Here is a 21,347-nt window from a genome sequence, read left to right on the forward strand (position 1 = left end):
GGACATCAGGAGGGGAATGAGGAAGTGAGACAGAGAAAGGGAGGCAGCTACTGAAGGTCCTGTAATTCAGCTTTCACAATGTGCAGCTAGACTCAATCCCACCAGGGAACTTGGAAAAAACAATGCAGAACAGAGGGCTTTGAGTGATCCCACCTGAGGGGCCAGAGCCTGGGCTATTGACCCAGCAGTTCCAGAGCATTGCTCATTGAGGCTGCTCCCGGGGGGTTTCAATCCCCAAGGCCTGTTGTGGGCAGAGCAGCCTTCCTTGGTCCTGGAAAAGCCCTCTGGAATTCACAAAGTGCACTGGAATGAGACAAGGACAGACGTCGCTGCTACAGGCGGGTTAGAATTAGGCCAAATGGAGGAAGAGAGATGTTTGATCATCTTCTCCCCAACTACAGTCTCTGAGGGTGCTGGATGCTGATCCAAGAAGTTCTAAATGCCGCCAGGTGCAGTGGCTCACACCTGTAATCCCAGGGCTTTGGGAGGCTGAGGTGGGCTGTTCAGCAGGTCAAGAGATCGAGACCATCCTGGCTAATATGGTGAAACCCCATCTCTACTAAAAACAAAAAAAAAAAAAAGAAAATACAAAAATTACCCAGGCATGGTGGTGGGCGCCTGTAGTCCCAGCTACTCAGGAGGCTGAGGCAGGAGAATCACTTGAACCCGGGAGGTGGAGGTTGCAGTGAGCCCAGCTCATGCCACTGCACTCCAGCCTGGGTGACAGAGCAAGCCCCCTCTCAAAAAAAAAAAAAAAAGAAGTTCAGCTAAGCACACGCTCTTGTATCCTTCCCTAAGAATCGGTGCATCTTTGTTAGGCCACAGGAGCCCTTCCGTCCTTCTTTTTTTCACTTAGGCATCTCTGAGGCCTTTCCAACTGTGATATCTGGGCTTTCTGAGTCTCCCCACCTCATATATATCAGGTCTTTGATGCTCTTGGAAAAGTTCTCTTCCCCACCAGAGTGCCACCCAAAGGAGGAATGCAGCAACGACTGGCCACTCCTGCAAGGCCTGGCCACGGTGCGTGCAGCGATGTCAAGGGCACCGTCCTCTATGTGGGTCAGAAGCAACCCAGATGGTCAGCACAGGGAAAGGCACACCGGACCAGCCTTATGGTGACCCGTGTGTGTCCCCACCACCAAGAAAAAGTGTATTAAGAATCTTTTGGCCCGATGTGGTGGCTCATGCCTGTAATTTTAGCACTTTGGGAGGCCAAGATGGGAGGCTAGCTTGAGCCCAAGAGTTTGAGGCCAGCCTTGCCAACATGGCAAAACCCTGTCTCTACAAAAAATACGAAAATTAGCTACGCATAGTGGTGAATGCCAGCAGTCTCAGCTACTCGAGAGGCTGAGGTGGGAGGATCACTTGAGCTGAAGAATTAGAGGCTGCAGTGAGCTATAATTGCACCACTGCACTCTCCAGCCTAGGCAACAGTGAGACTCTGATCTCTTAAAAAAAAAAAAGACGTTTTATGATAAGAAATAATCTCCATGATATCAGCAGAAAAATAACAACCCCCACAATGCAAAATAAAAACAGAAGAAAATGTGAGGAAAAAATATTGCACAATATTAAAAAGTGGCAGAATTATAGGCAATGGTTATATTTTCTTTACCCTTCTCTGTATTTGTCATCTGGGCATATGTTAGTTTTATTTATTTTATTTTATTTTATTTTATTTTTTTGAGATGGAGTCTTGCTCTGTCACCCAGGCTGGAGTGCAATGGGGTGATCTCTGCTCACTGCAACCTCCACCTCTTGGGTTCAAGCGATTCTCCTGCCTTAGCCTCCTGAGTAGCTGGGATTACAGGCACATGCCACTGTGCCCAGCTAATTTTTGTGTTTTCAGTAGAGATGGGGTTTCACCAGGTTGGCCAGGCTGGTCTCGAACTCCTGACCTCATGATCCGCCCGCCTCGGCCTCCCAAAGTGCTGGGATTACAGGCATGAGCCACCACGCCTGTTTATTAGTTATATAATAGAAAAAGTGAATCCTTCCTTTTTGAAATACTATCTCAGACATGTGACTGTGCCAGTAATTCACCTTTCCCAAAGGAAAGGAGCTTCTCATGGCCATTTTCATTACAGGAGGCACAGAGAGGGCAGCCACCAATGCCCCTGCCCGTACTCCGTTCATGTTACACCAGTTTCCTGAGCATCGTCCTGTGTTTTCCAAGCTGGGCCCTGGGGATCCAGTGGTGAGCGACAGCAGGCAAGCTGGCTCTCTCTTTCCCTCTCCCCTCTGCCGCCAGTAGAGGCGGCAAGATGAGTCCCAGAGCCTGTTGGAGGCAGGGCATTTGGAGGACAGGGGCTACTTCCTTAAAAACAGAGTGGAAACCAAGGGAACAGACCAAGTGCATCAAAATGCTAGGACAGTTGGCCAAAGCAGAGAGGCTCACTTCTGAAACAGAGGTGGGGTCTGGCTCTTGGTGAGTGAAGGAAGAATGGGAGGAAGGGAGGAAGGGTAATTCCTCCAGCAACTGAGTGGGAGGCTGTGGGGGCCAAGCTATTAATAGCAGCAGGGGCTACTGTCAGGCAGACTCAGGGACAAGTCTCAGGCCTGCCACCTGAAGTCATCTGTGGGCCTTGGAGAGGTTACTCTCGGTTTTCAGTTTGCTTATCTGTAAAGTGTGAATGATCACAGAGTCCCCACCTCCTCGAGCCTTGGGAGGAGTTGCGAGGTGATGTACACAGCGCCTGCCCTGCAGTTCAGCTTGAGCACGTGTCTGTCTTGCCAGAGCCAGAGCATAGCTGTAGCTTTATCAGAGCAGCTGCAGGGAGCTGGCTGGCTCTGCCTGCTGCTATTCTCCCAGCAGCTGGGCGTGCTGGAGCTCAAGGAGCAACACCCAGCTGGCTACCAGGGCCTTTTTACGAGTTATTGCATGCATTCCACACCACCATGCTGTGAGGTGAGCTGTGTCAACCCTATTTTACAGATGACAAAAGTGAGGCTTAGGGAGATTAAAGAATTTTTCCCAAAATCACACAGTTAAAGCTGCAGAACCAAGATTCAGGTCCATTTGATTCCAGATGCATCTGGGAAAAGCATCTTCGTGGCGCTGTTGGGCTTAGACTGGAGGCAGCCCTCTCTCACCCAAGACCAAGCTCCCATAGACAACGACCATTTAAAGGGCAGAGACGGCCCTGGGGAAGAGGCAGGAAAATCAGAGAAATGATCTGTGATGCTGGCAGGGGCTTGGAGGAAGGACTGAGCCCTGCAGCGGTTCCCCAGGGACTCACAAGGGAATTCCCATACTGGAAGAAAGAACCTTGCACTTCTGCTTCCAACACCTGTATCTAGCCTGCCTCATCCTGGTCTGCACTTCAGAGCTCCTCCTGACTCCAGGAGCTCTCCAGCAAGCCATGCCTTTGCACACACTGTTCCCTGTAGCTGGAATGTCCTTCCTGACAGCTCCCTGACCCACCCTTCCCCTGACTCGAATCCCCTTCAGACTCCGCTTCACTTAGTGGCATTGTTACCTCTAGGGGTTCCCTTGACCCTCCATCCTCAAGCCCCCTGGGGTTACCCAAATCCCTTGGGCTCTCCTCCCCTCAACATTGATCCCACTATTTTAACTGGGCTCACCGGTCTGTCTCTTTTACTAGACACAAGCTTCAAAAGGCCAAGGTCAGGTCTCACACATTTCTGCAACGCCAGCAGCTTGCCTGGTCCAGAGTAGCTGCTCAACAGACTTTGTTTTGTTGAGATAAAAGTCACATGCCATAAAATTCCCCCTTTCAAAGAGTATAATTTAGTGCTCTTTAGTATATTCACAAAGTTATGCAACCATCACCGCTTTCTAATTCCAGAAGGTTTTCATCACCCCAAATAGAAACCCCATATCAATTAACAGTCACTCCTCATTTCTTCCTTTCCCCCAACTCTTGGAAACCACTAAATCTACTTTTTTTCTCTATAGATTTGCCCATTTTGGATGTTTTATATAAATGGAATCATGTAATATTTGGCCCTTTGTGAATAGCTTATTTCACTTAGCATAATGTTTTCAAGGTTCATTCACATTGTGGCTTAAGTACTTCATTCTTTTTTATGGCTTAATAATGTTCCACTGTATGGCTATACCACATTTTATGTATCCATTCATCAATTGATGGGCATTTGAATTGTTTCTATTTTTGGTCATTGTGAATATTGCTGTTCAAATATAAACATTTGAGTACAGGTTTTTGTGTGAGCATATACTTTCAATTCTCTTGGAATAGAATTGTTGGGTCACAGGGAAACTTTATGTTCAAATTTTTTAAGGAACTTCCAGACTATTTTCGGAAGTGCCTGCTGCACCATTTTACATCACTGCCAGCATAGTGAGAGGGCTGCAATCAGTCCACATCCTTGACAACACCAGTAATGGGCTTTCTTTTTTTATTATATAGTTTGTCGTGGATGTGAAGTAGTCAATGGACCATCAACAAATAAGTGAGTGGCAAGCTGATGGATGGATGGATGGATGGATTGATGAATGGGTAGATGGATGGGTTGATGGACGGTTAGATGGATGGATGGATGGATGGATGGGTGGGTGGATGGAAGGATGAATGGATGAATGAATGGATGGATGAGTGGATGGATAGATGGATGGATGGATAGATAGGTGGGTGGATGGATGGATAGATGGGTGGATGAATGAGTGGATGGATGGATGGATGGATGGGTGGGTGGATGGGTGGGATGGGTGGGTAGATGGATAGATGGATGGGTAGATGGATGGGTAGATGGATGGGTGGATGGATGAGTGGATGGATGAGTGGATGGATGGATGGATGGATGGATGGGTGGATGGATGGGTGGATGGATGTGTGAATGGGTGGATGGATGAATGGATGGATGGACATATGGGGGTAGATGTCTGACCCTGAGCTCTGAGCTCTGATTTTGGTGGGAGAGCCTGCTCTCCTGGGGACCTGCATCAAGTAGAGACATAGCAACTGCAGCCTGCCCCAACCATGCCTTTGTTCTCGGTGGCTCTTAAGCACACAGGTGATCTGGATTCCCCTAAGCCCATGGAAGGCCCTGGAGGGGGGCATTCTGGGTGGCACAAGCTCTATTACTCATCAGTTTCAGTTTCATCTGTGAAATGGAAGGAGAAAGAGAAACAGCATACAAGTTTCTGCACATTGCAGGTCTGCAATAAAAGGGAGTTTCCTTTTTCCAGTCTGTTTCTCATCCAATGTGCACATAAATGCCCCTCCACTAATTATCTACTGGAAAAGAGCTTGCGAAGTGAAGTGAGGCAGTGGAAAGGGTGGAGGACAGGGAAACCAGGCAAGAGATTTATATATGGCAGGAAGCTGCAGCAGGTCATCAAGTGTGTGAGAGTCACAGAGCAACCCCGGGAGGATCGTCACAGGCTTCAGAAGGGGATCTCCTCCTAGCCATTTGCATCCTCAAGCACCACTCTTACTGTCAGGAAGACATGAGCCTCCTAATTAGGCCTTTGGATGGGCAGGGGAGAAGGCAGCATCTAACTAGTGCTGATCTGAGATCAACTGCAGGTCCCCACGCAAACCCCACAGAAGGGTGAACAAGATTCCAAGGCAAATGAATTTTATCCATTATGCCAACCTTCATAGACAAGGAATGGCTGCTCAGAGCCTTGCAGCGAGATGGATGTTAAAGTTCTGTGTTTTTAAGGCTCAGTGGGAAAAAGTAGCCACCCGCATTTGCCCTGGGCAGATGACCAATGACCCGTATTTACTGCCTCTGTTCTAGACCAGTATAAGATTAGCTGTCTGTTGGGTCATTTCAATGTAAATAGTTTGTTACTTGGGGCAGTTGAAATGTCCGGATGAAAGAAGTGGGGATTAAAATAAATTGCTGGAATGGGGGAGGGGCGGCAGCAAGTGCTTAGTTTATGGAGTGCTCAGCGGAGGTTGTCACTAACCTCTTATGAGAGGCCAGCAGCACCATGAGTCAAGCCCACTTTGGGAAGATTCTTGGCTCCTTGTGTGACTCAGCTTCCTCATATGTAACATGGGGACAATGGGGACATATGTCACAGGGCTGCTGTTTATCTTGCCAAATGATGTCATGCACGTGGATGAAGAAAGGAATGTGGGAAATACCTGCTCTCGGTCTTGCCTGAAGTGAAAACTGAAGCCTGCAGTGGGTTGAGAGAGGTGGAGAAAATGCGAGAAACACAGGCAGCTCTGTGACTGCAATTTTGCTCCAGGTCCTGGTTGTGTCTTTAATTCCACAACCATTATTTTGTCTTGAGTACTTAACTGCTATCTGGAAGAACCCCTCTTTAGCCCATCTGCCCTTGCCTGGACTACTTCTGATGGGTTTCCTGGGCCTGTCTCCCTGCTGTGTATCATGTGACCCCTCCAGTTGCCTGGACAATGGTGGGCGAGTCACCAGGGGCAGCCAGTGGCCTCAGAGGTAGCCTGGTGGACCCTCAGACTCAGGAGGAGTGGTTGATAGCAGGGCTGATATCCAAAAGCACCCCCAGAGAGATGACAGACGGAGAGGAGTGGCGCGCAGCAGCAGCCTGCAGTGGGGTGCGCAGGGCAGGTTGCTGCAGGAGGAGCAGGGACCGAGGGGTTGAGCTCCGGACCAGGATGCCACAGCCCGGCAGGGTGGAGAGAACCCAAGCCCTAAAGAACTGCCTTCGGTGTCCCAAACGCTCCCCAGGCTGCACGATTCCTGCCAAGTGATCCATCTTCCTCATTGCCCAGAGTATTTTACCATAACCTCTTGCTCTCTGGAGGAAACCACGTGAGGGACTTTTCATTTTTGCAGCTTGGTGACAGAGGCTGGCACAGACACTATTGGTTAATTGAGGAAGTCTGCTGTTTTATGGCACACTGAGAGCAAGCAGTTTGCAGGGATTGAGGAAGGATAGGCATACGGACGATGATAAGGGACGACCCTGGAAAGCACCCTGATACGGCACTGGCTGGGGTTCTGAGGAAACTGATAACTTTGCCGAATTTCGTTGGAAAGGCTATCAACCTTTTATAGCCCTATAAGGACTTTGTCAAACCATTGCTTTTATGATCTCTTGGTGAACTCATCAGGCCACGTAGAACATGGAGACTCTTGGGTTTTCTCCCCATGAGGTAAGAGAGGTTGAATCACTTGCATGAAGTCATGTGGCAATTACCACCTAACTCAGGGAATCCTTCAAGGAGATCCTCAGGTCCCCCGTCCATCTGAATATACTTTTCCCCATGTAACTCAGAGCGTCAGGAGGATGAAGGAGGATTCCTAGGACAAGTAGCATCTAAACAGGGTTTGGTTTGTTTTTGTTTTAAGACAGGGCTGTCACCCAGGCTGGAGACAGTGGTGGGGTCACAGCTCTCTGCAGCCTCGACCTCTTGGGCTCAAGTGATCCTCCTGCCTCAGCCTCCTGAGTAGCTAGAACTACAGGTGCATGCCACCACACCTGGCTAACTTTTTTTTTTTTTTTGGTAGAGATGGGATCTAGATTTGTTGCCCAGGATGATCTCAAACTCCCGGGCTCAAGAGATCTGCCTACCTCTAGAGATCTGCCTCCCAAAGTGCTGGGATTACAAGTGTGAGCCACCGCGCCTGGCCTCAGCATCTTTTTACACGCTTGTGTATCTTCCTTGGTGAAGCGTCTATTCAAACCTTTCCTCAATCTCTAAATTTGTTTATTTTATTTTTTCTTTTCTTCTCTTTCTTTTTTTTTTTTTTTTTTGAGATAAGTCTCCCTCTGTTGCCCAGGCTAGAGTGCAGTCACAATCTTGGCTCACTGCAACCTCTGCCTCCTGGATTCAAGCGATTCTCCTGCCTCAACCTCCCAAGTAGCTGGAACTACAGGTGCCTGCCACCGTTACAGACTAATTTTTATATTTTTAGTGGAGACATGGTTTCGCCATGTTAGCCAGACTGTTCTCGAACTCCTGACCTCAAGTGATCCACCTGCCTAAGCCTCCCAAAGTGCTGGGATTCTACCGTGCCTGGCCCCAGTCTTTAAATGTGTTGTTTTCTGACTGCTGAGTTTTGTGGATTCTTTCTGTAGACTAGGTACAAATCCTTTGTTGGATACGGGGTGTGCAAATATTTTCTCCCAGTCTTTTCAGTTTCTTAAAGTGTGTCTTGCAAAGCAAAAGTGTTACATTTTAATGAACTACAACTTGTCGATGTTGTTTTGCATGGATCGCTGAGCAAAGTTTTGAAGAGTTTATTTACTGAGCTAACAAGAGAAAGGGGGTTCCAGGCAAAGCAGACAGCACATGCAAATGCACGGAGGCCTGGGGAAGTGGGCTGGGGTTGGGGAACTCTAAGTACAGTTGAACCTTGAACAATATGGGGGTTAGGGGAACTGATCCCTGCACAGTCCAAAATCTGTGTAACTTTTGAGTCCCCAAAAACTTAGCCTACTGTTGACCAGAAACCTTACTGTTAATCAACCTAATAGTTGATTAACACATATTTTGTATATGTATTAAATATTGCATTCTTACAATAAAGTAAACTAAAGAAAAAGTTATTAAGACAATCATAAGTGGCCGGGCTCATACCTGTAATCCCAATAATTTAGGAAGTTGAGGTCAGAGGATCACTTAAGGCCAGAAGTTTGAGACTAACCGGGCAACAAAGCGAGACCCTGTCTCTACAAAAAAAAAATTTTTTTTTTAATTAGCTGGGCACAGCGGTGCATGCCTGTAGTCCCAGCTACTCAGGAGACTGAGAAAGGAGGATCATTTGAGCCCAGGAGTTCTAGAGTGCAGTGAGCTATGATTGTATCACTGTACTCCAGCCTGGGCAACAGAACAAGACCTTGTCTCAAAGAAGGAAAATCCTATAGAAGGGAAAATGTGTTTACAATTCATTAAGTGGAAGTGGATCACAGTCAAGGTCTTCATCCTCGTCATCTTCATGTTGAGATGGTTGAGGAAGAGGAGTGACTAGGTTTGCTGTCTCCTCTCAGGGATGGCAGAGGCAGAAGAAAATCCACTCATAAGTGGGCCTATGCAGTTCAAACTCCTATTGTTCAGGTGTCAACTAGCTTCAATATTGCTGAACTACAATATTGTACACTCAATGTTGGTTCACTACAAAATTGGTATGCTCCTCAGTACCAATTTTCTGTATTAGTTGATATGCATTGCTATAAAGGAATACGTGAGACTGGGTAATTTACAAAGAAAAGAGGTTTCTTTGGCTCACATTTCTACAGGCTGTACTCGAAGCAAAGTGTTGGCATCTGCTTTAGGTGAGGGCCTCAGGAAGCTTCCAATAATGGCAGAAGGCAAAGGGGAGCCAGCATGTCACATGGTGAGAGGGAGCAAAAGAAACGGGTAAGTCCCTGACTCTTTGATTCTTTTTAACAAGATCTTGCATGACGTCAAGAGTGAGAACTCACTCATTAACATAAGGACAGCCTCAAGCCATTCATGAGGAATCTGCCCCCATGACCCAGTTACCTCCCACCAGGCCCCACCTCCAACACTGGGGATCACATTTCGCATGAGAGTTGGAGGGAACATGATGATACTAGTGTGTGCAGCCATGTGTGTATCTGTGTGTGTGTGTGGCTGGGAGGGGAAGGGAAATGACAGGATCATGGAAGGGACCAGATCTTGGGGACCATGCCAAGGAGTGTGGGCCCCTCATCCTATAGATAAGAGCTACCCAGGGGCACGGCAATTGCTTACTTTTATTTTTGTTAACTTTTTAATTATAAGAATTATGTATGCCAGGCACAGTGGCTCATGCCTGTAATCCCAGCACTTTGGGGGGCTGAGGAGGGTGGATCACTTGAGCCCAAGATTTCGAGAGCATATTCACTCTCCGTCTCTACAGGGCAAAACCCTGGTTAATAAATTAGCCAGGTGTGGTGGTGCATGCCTGTAGTTCCAGCTACTCAGGAGGCTGAGGTGGGAGGATCACCTGAGCCCAGGAAGTTCAGGCTGCAATAAGCCCAAATCATACCACTGCACTCCAGCCCAGGTGATAGGAGTGAGGCCCTTTCTCCAAAAACAAAATTTAAAAATTACATATAATATATTGTAGAAAAATATAGATCAACAAAAACATGTTTAAAACTCTATATAATTCTACCACCCAGAGGGTAGTTACACTGTTATCATTTAGGCTGGTTCTTCTATTCACACATACATACACACACACACACACACACACACACACACACACACACTTTTTCTTTTTTTTTTTTTTTTTGAGATGGAGTTTCGCTCTTGTTACCCAGGCTGGAGTGCAATGGCGCGATCTCGGCTCACCGCAACCTCCGCCTCCTGGGTTCAGGCAATTCTCCTGCCTCAGCCTCCTGAGTAGCTGGGATTACAGGCACGCACCACCATGCTCAGCTAATTTTTTGTATTTTAAGTAGAGACGGGGTTTCACCATGTTGACCAGGATGGTCTCGATCTCTTGACCTCGTGATCCACCCGCCTCGGCCTCCCAAAGTGCTGGGATTACAGGCTTGAGCCACCGCGCCCAGCCAATTTTTCTATAAAAATTAGATCACTCCACTTGCACTGTTTTGTAATGTGGTATTCTTTTTGCTTAATAAATAATATATGTGACTGGTTTTTCATGTCATTATTCTTTTACTGAATCATTTTTTGTTAAGATAAACTTTTTTCCTTTATTATAATTTAATGTAATATTTCATGCATTCAAATTAAAGCATTACATTACAAATGTAATCTTATGAATTACCATGGACTCCCATCTGACTACAGGATGAGAAAAACCTACTCCCATCATCTCGCTAGGCTAGCATATATTTAGTTCTTATTATGCGTTAGATACTGTCTTTATGTGCAGTAACTCCTACCGCCATCAAAACAATTCTCTGAGATAGTGATATTTTTATCACCATGTTACTATGGGGAAAGGCACAGAGAGGTTAATCAGCTTACCCAAGGTCACACAGGGGATGAATGGAAGGAGAAGGGCTGGAAATGTTGAAGACGGGCTTGATGATGAATGCATATGGAAGGTGAGGGGGCAGAGGTGTCAGCAGTGACTCCTAGGTTTCTGGCTGTTGAGACTGAGGAGCAGGGATGCCCCTGACTGAGACAGGAAAGGCAGGAAGAGAAACTAATTTAGGAGTAGAATAAAATCAGGAACTCTATGTTGGAGGCATTAATGTGAAAGGACCTATGGGACATGAATATGGAAATGAACGAATGACTATAGAATGAGGAAGTGCATGAATGACTTGATGAATGACAAATCCCCAGTGATAGGGTTCGGATCTGTGTCCTTGCCCAAATCTCATGTGGAATCGGCATCCTCAGTGCTGGAGGTGGGTATGATGGGAAGTGATTGGATCGTGGGGGTGGATTTCCCTGCCGGTGCTGTTTTTGGAATAGTGAGTTCTCACAAGATCAGTTGTTTTAAAAGTGTGCAGCACCTCCTCCTTTTCTCTCAGTCCTGTGCCCGCCTCTGCGTTGCCTTCTGCATGAGTAAAAGCTTCCTGAGGCCTCCCCAGAAGCAGATCCCAGCATCACGCTTCATATACAGCCCGCAGAACTGTGAGCCAATTAAACAACTTTTCTTTACAAATTCCAGCACTTTGGGAGGCCGAGGCGGGTGGATCATGAGGTCAAGAGATCGAGACCATCCTGGTCAACATGGTGAAACCCCGTCTCTACTAAAAATACAAAAATTAGCTGGGCATGGTGGTGCACACCTGTAGTCCCAGCTACTCGGGAGGCTGAGGCAGGAGAATTGCTTGAACCCAGGAGGCAGAGGTTGCGGTGAACCGAGATCGCGCCATTGCACTCCAGCCTGGGTAACAAGAGCGAAACTCCGTCTCAAAAAAAAAACAAATTACCTAGTCTGTTTTTTTTTGTTTGTTTTTTTTTTAAGACAAGGTCTCTGATGCCCAGGCTTAAGTACAGTGGCACGATCTTGGCTCACTGCAACCTCCACCTCCTGGGTTCAAGAGATTCTCCTTCCTCAGCCTCCTGAGTAGCTGGGATTACAGGTGCCTGCCATTGTGCCCAGCTAATTTTTATATTTTTAGTAGAGTCTGGATATCACTGTGTTGGCCAGGCTGGTCCTGAACCCCTGACCTCAGGTAATCCACCTGCCTCGGCCTCCCAAAGTGTTGGGATTGCAGACGTGAGCCACCGTGCCCGGCTTAGTCTCAGGTATTCCTGTATAGTAATGTGAGCATGGACTAATCAGGCAAGGTTATTCTCAGCACAGCAATAGACAGCTCTGGCCCGTCATGTTAGAAAGGCATAGAGCTGAAGTGTAACGATGAGAAGGTTCACAGCTGCTTACAGCAGGCCGGGCGGAGAGGACGCATAGACACACAGGATGGAGGCAGGTTGTTTTCAGTGATGTTTACCAAGTACCCAGGATCCTGCAGCTGCTCCATCTGCGAGTGGCTGCTGCTCTCTCTTGGGAAGATTCCTTCTGATCTTGGCAGTAAGATTTGGGGTGAAGGCTGTGTCCAGAACTGGGTCCTGCCACCCCAACACCCTGCGGAGAACAAGGCACATTCCTTAGCACTCAGGAGAGAGGCAGAGGGACGGGAGGTTTCAGTCCCCTTTCTTGGGAGACAAAGGGCTCTTCATGATTTAATTAAAATGCCCATCAAAACCTCAGAAGATAGGGGTTAGTTGGGATGAAATAAAAATAGTTGGAGTGAACACATTACAATTTCATTTCATTTCAGGGATATCTATGAGGTTCTAATATTAGAGAGAGGCTTAATCCATCAATAAATTCCCATCTGGCCTGCCACACTGGGGGCATTTCTGAAGATGCTTGGAGAGTCCTCTGTCCTTTGTTTCTCTGTTGAAGGAGAACCACAGAGTGTGACAGTGTCTGGTATGTGGCAGGCACTGAAGTAACACATGCAGAAGGAAGGAGGGAGTTCCTTCTCTACTCCTCTAAGCTTCAGATTTTGAATTTGCCTAATTTTGGGGCAAGACAAAGCCTTGCGACCTCCACAGAGTTGTCCCTTTGCATGGACAACTTTTCCTGCAAATAACACATGACTCACTTCCCGGCACTTCCAGTCTTTGCTCACGTGTCACTTCCTCACTGTGGCCAGCCCTGCCACCCCTATTTAAAATGACAGCCCTCCTACCCCCGACCCTCCTGACCCCCCACTCGTGACCCCCCCACCCTCCTGACCCCCCACCCTCCTGACCCCCACCCTCCTGACCCCCCACCTTGCTCCATGCATCTCCCCCAGAGCTCAACCTCACACCCTACATCATCACTTACTTATTATTTGTTCGTTGTCTGTTTCTCCTCACTAGAATGAAGGCCCCACAAAAGCAGGGATTTTTGTCTGTTTTGCTCATTAATGTATATGTGCTGTGCATAGTGCCTGCCTCAATAAATATCTGTTGGACAAATGCATCAATTAATAAGGCAGAGAAGAAATTTTTTGTTAACTGCAATTACTATTGCTTTCCAAAGACAGCAGACCCCAAGGATAATCCCAGGATGCTGGAGCCCACAGAGCCGAGGTGCCTCATCCCCAGGCGCAGCTGCCCCACAGACTCCAGGTGCTCTGGAATAAACCCCGAGTCAGGGAATGAAATACTCTTCCGGCAGCAACTTGAGGGCCCAGACCCTCCCTTCCCACTAACTCCCCGGCTCAGCGCCCACCAGCCAAGTCCAAATCCACACAGGTTGTTCCCACTCTGGCAATGGTGGGGAAAAAACCAACACCCAGTGCCCAGAAGACCAGTGTGATGTACACAAAAGCCGCTTTCTTGCCTTTTGCAAATGCAGCATGGCTGCCCAGGCTCACGTAGCCAGAGAGCAGGCTCTGGGGAGCGGTCCAGGAAAGCACTGGACAGTAGTCATCTGTCTGGAAAATATTAGCGCATAGTCTGATGTCTTCCAAACCTGAGCCAGGTCACCCCTTCTGTCACTGACAGAAATAAACAGTTCTTGGTCTTGAAACACACAGGACTTTCCCCAGTTACTGCGGCTGCTAGCACTGGCTTACTTAGTCTTTCATGGTTTAGAGCCTGTTTTCCTCCGGAAGCAAAAATTTGGCTTGGGCGACCTGAAGAGAAGTGAAACATTTTTAAATGTACAGTTAGGTTCTTTTTCCCAAGGGTAGTTTCTTGGAAATCTCTGGTTTTTCCAGCAACAGCTGAAAAATCGAGGCCTAATGTGATACTCCCTAAGTGTTACAGAGTCAGAGAACTTTACAGATGGAAAGAATCAACCTCCCTTCTCTGGATGGCCTTCAATTCAGATGACTGCAGCCCAGATCATCTAGAGCCACTCCCCTTCATTTCTTCCTCCTGGCACAAAGTCTAGAGACCCTGCCCAGCTTTGAAAATACTACCGGTATTCAGACTCTATTTAAAGATTAGACCTCGACCGTACATGCAACCTTCCTATCACAGCGTACAGGGGACAAGATGATTTCACATATGAACTATAATAAACATTGACTCCTGCCTCACATCAAACAGAAAAAGGAATTAAGATGGATCGTAGGCCTAGATGTGAATGTGAAGATCGCAGACCTTCCTGCTTCTAGAGGAAAACAGGAGAGTATCTTCATTACCTTGGGGCAGGCAAAGATTTCTTAACCAGAACACAAAAAGCACGAACCATAAAGAAGAGATTGTTAAATTGGACCTCATAAAAATTTAACAATACAGCTAAAGACTTTGACAGTACCAAGTGTTCTTGAGACTGTGAAGCAACTTTACTAGTGGAGTGTGCTTTGGTGCCACTACTTTGGAAAACCGTTTGGCAGTGTCTACTAAGACAATAGCACAAAATGAGTGCACAGGTTCACTGAACACAGTGCAGCCCTAATCATTGTATCGAGGAGAGGTAATAACCCAGATACCCATAACAGGAGAATGGGTAACTAAATACATGGTGCTATATTCATAATTATTTCCAATTCTCATCATAACTCATAATTCTTTATGTCATATATTTATGATAATTTATAACAAATTATTGTACAGCAGAGGTTGGTGAACTGTGACCCACAGGCCAACCTGTAGCCTACTTTTTGTTTGTGTATTGTTTATTGCTGCATTTGAGCTACAATGGCAGGGCTGAATAGTTGTAACAGAGACTATGACTTCTATAAGCAAAGGTATTTATTATCTGGTTCTTTGCAGAAATAGTTTGCTGACGTCTGGTATACAGCAATGGAAAAGTCAGACTCTATTACATGCAAAAACATGGATGGATCTCGCAGACATCATGCGGGGCAAAAGAAGCCAAATACGGCTGGGCACGGTGGCTCACACCTGTCATCCCAGCACTTTGGGAGGCCGAGGCAGGTAGATCACCCAAGATCAGGAGTTCGAGACCAGCCTGGCCAACATGGTGAAACCCTATCTCTACTAAAAATACAAAAATTAGCTGGACATGGTGGCTGGCACCTGTAATCTCAGCTACTCAGGAGGCTGAGGCAGGAGAATCACTTGAATCTGGGAGGCAGAGGCTGTAGTGAGCCAAGATCATGCCACTGCACTCCAGCCTCGGAGACAGAGTGAGACTCTGCCTCAAAATAAATAAATAAGCCAAATACAAAAGAGTACAGCCCATGTGATTCCATTTACACAAAGTTCAAAGACAAGCAAAATGAATCCATGGTGATAGAGGTCAGAACAGTAGTTACAATAGTGGCAGGGAGGTATGAGGAAGAGGGCTCAAGGAAGCCTATGCTCTATATCCTGATGGGGGCAGTGGCTCAACAGGAGTATAATTATGTAAAAATCCATCAAGCTGCACAATTAGATTTTGTGCACTGCATATCACTTCTACCCTAATTTTTTTAATAAAGGGAACAACTGCCGGTCTCCAAGCGGGGCCTGCCACATGCAAAACAAGTGGTGCAGTTTCCTCCTTCACCCCCGAGATCAGATTCAGTAATAGTGGGGCCATGCCATGGTCCCTTTCTGAATAGAGCATCCCCAGATAGTGGCTTTTCTACCCACAGGCCACCACACACAATATCACTTAACCCCATCAACCTGGCTCCAAATTCCTGGATCCAGCCGATGGTGCCAAAGCCAACCTTCCACATCTGGTCCTCATGCTTAGTCCACTTACAGACCACCTAGGGGCTTGCTAGCAATGCTGATTCCAGGCCCCTCCTCTCCCAATTCCTAGTTCTTTTGAGTCCTGGGTGGGATCCAGGAAACTGCATTGTCAGCAAGTCCTGCAGGTGATTTTGATGCAGATGGACCAGAGACTATACTGGAGAAATGCTCTGTGCAGGTCGAGGGAGTGGGCATGAGGATGCAAAGGGGAGAAGGCAAGAGAGTGAGATTGCTCTGGACCAGAAAGGGAAGGAGAGAGCTGAGAGGAAGATGTAGTGGAAGAGGAGGCGAGTGAGGCTGAGGGAGAGCAGGTGATGAGGTGGCCTTGATGAAGTGATGAGGTGGCCATGCGGTGTGTGAGTCATGGGAAACCTGTTTCCTACCTCTCCACCAAAGAGTTGGTAACATATCTGTTTCTTACTAATATGCTGTGAAATTGGCACTTGCAGGGTGTGTTGAAGGGCTGAGTCCTCCTTTACAGGGTGAGAAAAGAGGCTGTCCAGAGAGGTTCTGTTCTGTCACATGTGGATTTGGATACCGCAGAGGAAAACGAGTATCATCCTCCTTGCTGCACTTGGGTTCAATCATTCCCATCAAACCTTCTGGCTTTTTTTTTTTTTTTTTTAAGATGGAGTCTCGACACCCAGGCTAGAGTACAATGACACCATCTTGGCTCACTGCAACCTCCACATCCTGGGTTCAAGCAATTCTCCTGCCTCAGCCTCCCAAGTGGTTGGGACTATAGGCACGCCATCACACCCAGCTAATTTTTCTATTTTTAGTAGAAACGGGGTTTCACCGTATTGGCGAGGCTGGTCTCGAGCTCCTGACCTCATGATCTGCCCACCTTGGCCTCTCAAAGTGCTGGGGTTACAGGTGTGAGCCACCGCACATGACAACTCTCTGGTTTTCTTCATTTGGTCCAGCTTTAAACTTGCCTCAGCCCACATTCAGTTACATGTGTAGGTGTGTATGCAGATGCCTGAGCAGGCCCCTATGGGCAAGACCAACTAAGCCAGCTGATGTGTTGTGAATGAAAGAGTGGGCATGAGATAAATTACATTAAAGAAATTGATGACGTCTCTGTAACTTACAGACAAAAAACAGGTCTTTAGGGACGGATACATTATAACCTCCAAGGTATATGTTTAAGTTTAAAAGGCAAAGTGTTTTAGTACAACATGATTTGTGAACAATCGGTGGGGGAGGGATGCATCTGCAGGTTTTTATATATTAAATGTCTTAGGAAGAAACACTGAGAACTAGCAGAGTGATGGGCTCCAAGAAAGGAAATTGGGCATGGAAGATAATCAAGCTTGGGAATAAGACAATTTTTTTTTTAAGTTACAGGATCTCACTCTGTCACTCCTGGCTGGCAGTGGCACCATTATAGTTAACTGCAACCTCAGGGTCCTGCGCTCAACTGATCCTCCCTCCTCAGCCTCCCATGTAGCTAGGATTACAAGCGTGTACCAGCACACACAGCTAAGTTTTAAAAAGTTTTTGTAGAGATGGGGTCTCACCACATTGCCCTAGTTGGTCTTGAACTCCTGGGCTCAAGCAATACTCCCACTTTGGCCTCCCAAAGCACTGGAATCACAGGCATAAGCCACTGTGCCCGACCCAATTTTTATACTATATTGTTTGATGCTGTTTTTTTACCTGCATAATTTTTACTTATTAATGTTTAAGCTGTGCCTGGCAGAACAAACACACAGCAGATGTTGGCTGTTCAGGCTATTGCATCTTATCTGAATTCTAACAGCTCCTTGTAAAGAAGGTTGCTTTGATGCAGCGAAGCTTAGATAAATAGACTCATAAGGGCTACCCAATGGAGTCTCTGCTACCAAGCCCAGGGTTTGGCCCTTGGCATCAGCATTCTGAAACTCTATTTGAGAACCCTTAGTATCCTACCAAAATTTTAATAAATACTCCTCCAGAACAGGGTTCTGTGACCAATACGTTTGGGTGACACTTAAAATTAAGTGTTTAAGTGTTAATAAGCAGGTTACTTACTGAAGAAGTTATCATCTACAGGTATTGATCGACTTATGACCTGTGCAACTTACAACCATTCGACTTTACGACCACAATCGCTAGCCATGACTGCTCTGCATCTGGCAGCGCAAACGTTGCCCAGCTGGGCGTACGACAGTGTGGACCAGCTTCCAGCAGCACTACCATCTCCGCGTGCACCATTTCAACTGTTATCCCAGACTCGGTACAGCAATCTGTGTTTTGTGTCTTGGATATTTTTCATCAAACCCCTCCCAATAAACTTCTTATACATTTCGAAGCAATGGACCCAAACATCGAACGATTTGCAAGGATTGAACGGATGGCACACAATGTGTTTTTTCCGTATCATGAAATTTATGAAGAAAAAAAGAAAGATACAATTCAGACAAAGCCCACCATGTTTATGAAAAAACCAACTCCGGTAACCCCAACTGCTGCCTCAGATGACAACATCAACAATCCGCAGCCAAGCCCCAGCGGCCAATAAAATGTTTCGTACATATTTATGTATTTTGATATGTTTTCCAATTGGGAAAATGTTTCCTATGGTATTTTGTATTTTTGTATGCACCTGTATTTTGTAATTTTGTATGTTTTGCAAATATGAAACCAGTTGTACTGGTAATGCAGTGTTTTACTTAAACCTGACGAATGTAAAAATAAGAAACAAAATGGTGTAGAGATGATACAAATGGCATAAAATGAACAAAGAAAATTATGGTATATAACAATAATGCAAGAAAATTATGATAAAATATGACTTAAAGATTTTTATAACATCATTTCACAGTATTGTACATATAGCCTACTCAACTTACGACCAAATCGTGTTACGACCAGTCTGTCGGAACCAATCGTGGTCGTAAGTCGAGCACTAGCTGTATAGGTTTTTATGCATTAAACGTCTTACAAAGAAACACCAAAAACTAGCAGAGTGGTGGGCTCCAAGAAGATAAATTGGCATGGAAGATAATCAAGCTTGGGAATAAGACCATTTTTTTTAAGTGACAGGGTCTCAAGGGGTCAACACACATCCGTCAAGAATAAGCCATTTGCACTTTTGCAGATCATCTTTAGTTTCCTCTTTTTCAAAAGGATTGATTGTATCAGGGGCCACCATGGAGCAGTCAGTCTTAAGCCATGGGGGCAGGCAGTCCCGACAGCCATCAGAATGTTCAGAAGGAGTTTACAAAAGCATAGCCCATTAGAACCTTTCCAGTGCCAATGCATCTGTGGCTCTAAGATAGAGTAGCATTTCCCAAGTCATTTGGCTGCATGGAAAATAACTTTGGAGATACTGTGTTACTGTATAGGACAGGCATGGTTAGAGGAAATCATCTGTTTTCAGGCCGGTCTCCATCAAAGAGAACATCTTCAAACTAGACTGTGGAACATTCTTGGACATGATGGTTAAGAGGGAGATAATGAGTTGTGGAAAGACCATGAAGTCTTTCATGGTCTCAGTACTAGACCTTAGGTACTAGGTCTTAGATCCTAACACTAAGACTAAGATCCGAATTCAAATTCTGACTCCTAGCAGAACCTCAGTTTCCTCATCTATTTGTTGGCAGACTAGCACCTCCTTCATTTTGTTGATTTAAGATTTAAATGTCAGTGGCTCCAAAGTGATTGCCACCTGATAATTTCTCAGGGTCAGTTTCCTTTCTGTATCAGTTAGGATGTTTTCAGTGGCAAAGTACAGATTGCAGATTGCCAAACGTAATTTGGTGCAAACAAACAAACAAATATAAATAAAGGGAATTTATCAATGCAAGCAAATGTCCAGGTGGGGTTTTATCAGAGTTTGTGATGTCCTTAGAGCAGGTGAGAATTCTCACCACCAGTGAGCTTAATGTGCAGCCCTGGAAAAATTCTAGACTAACCATTGTATAGATAATCTACAAGTGCCTTGATTATCCCTAGGGGTCAGCACACATCCATCAAGAACAAGCCATTTGCACTTTTGCAGATCATCTTTGGTTTCCCCTTTTTCGAAAAGATTATTGTATCAGGGGCCACCATGGAGCAGTCAGCCTCAAGCCATGTGGGCAGGTAGTCCTGGCAGCCATCAGAATGTTCAGAAGGAGTTTACAAAAGTATAGCCCAAAAGCCTACAGTTTTACTAATAGAAACTTCTGAAAGTAAAGCCTACAAAATCTCTTTGGCTTGTAGAGATATTTTTAAAATGGGAATATTTAATTATGGCATAGGACATAGGCAATAAGAAACAAAAAGTTTAAGAAGCACAATCATGGATGTACCATAGCAGAATAACAGCAGCCGCTGATGGAAACACTGTTACAGATCCATGGAAAACACATAGAATTTTGACTTTTCCATTAAAGCACAACTTTAAGTTTTTTTATTAAGATGCATTAGTTGTATGTATACTGCTCAGTGGGGTTTTTATTTTTTTAGTTTTTATTTCTTTTTTTCAGACATGGTCTCATTCTGTCACCCAGGCTGGAGTGCAGTGGCACAATCTCAGCTCACTGCAGCCTTGACCTGCCAAGCTCAGGTGATCCTCCCACCTCAGGCTCCTGAGTAACTGGGAATACAGGCGTGTACCACCACACCTGACTAATTTTTGCATTTTTTGTAGAGATGAGGTTTTGCTGAGTTGCCCTGCCCAGGCTGGGCTCGAAATCCTGGCCTCATGTGATCCACCTACCTCAATCTCCCAAAGTGCTGGGATTACAGGTTTAAGCCTCTGTGCCAGGCCTGCTCAGTGAATTTTTACATACATACACATCTGTACCCACCACTCAGATCAAGATATAACACATCTCCAGCTCCCCTTCATGAATGCACCAGTTTATGAAGGTTCCTTCACACCCCTTCCTTGTCCACCTCCTGCTTCAGGGACCAGTACTCTGACTAATTTTGCCTGTTCTTGAACTTCATAAAAGTAGAATGTCATAGAATGTACTCTTGTGTCTGGCTTTCTTAGCTTATTGTTATAGCCAAGAGAGGTACCATACTGCTGAATGTATTATTAATTTATTCTTTTTCATTGCTATGTAAATTTATTTGATAGACATTTGGGTTTTGCAGACATTTTGTTGCTACCTTTTATCATAATACCAACAAAATACTTAACGCTAACATCCAAGTTAGCGATAAACTATTGAATACTTTTCTTCTAAATTTAAAAACAAGACAAGCCGGGCACGGTGGCTCACGCCTGTAATCCCAGCACTTTGGAAGGCCGAGGCAGGTGGATCACGAGGTCAAGAGATCGAGACCATCCTGGTCAACATGGTGAAACCCCGTCTCTACTAAAAATACAAAAAATCAGCTGGGCATGGTGGC

At 45.9% G+C, this 21,347-nt stretch overlaps 1 protein-coding gene and 1 long non-coding RNA gene across 4 annotated transcripts in view; both read right to left on the bottom strand.

Moving 5' to 3' along the window:
* Positions 1–12,045: 12,045 nt before the first annotated feature.
* Positions 12,046–21,347, bottom strand: part of LYRM9 (LYR motif containing 9) — a 68,961-nt gene continuing 59,659 nt past the window's right edge. For all 3 annotated transcript variants that reach the window (XM_037735211.1, XM_037735210.1, XM_017519495.2), the window contains one exon: positions 12,046–12,450. In XM_037735211.1, the coding sequence (XP_037591139.1) occupies positions 12,313–12,450 (138 nt within the window). In that variant the 3' untranslated portion in view covers positions 12,046–12,312. The remainder of the gene's footprint in view (positions 12,451–21,347) is intronic.
* The window catches only part of LOC119469633, a 15,854-nt gene continuing 7,530 nt past the window's right edge, over positions 13,024–21,347 (bottom strand). The window contains exon 3 of the long non-coding RNA XR_005198473.1: positions 13,024–13,038. This is a non-coding gene — a long non-coding RNA (uncharacterized LOC119469633). The remainder of the gene's footprint in view (positions 13,039–21,347) is intronic.

This window comes from Cebus imitator, unplaced genomic scaffold, assembly GCF_001604975.1.
Source record: "Cebus imitator isolate Cc_AM_T3 unplaced genomic scaffold, Cebus_imitator-1.0 Scaffold751, whole genome shotgun sequence".
In the NCBI taxonomy this organism is placed as follows: domain Eukaryota; kingdom Metazoa; phylum Chordata; class Mammalia; order Primates; family Cebidae; genus Cebus; species Cebus imitator.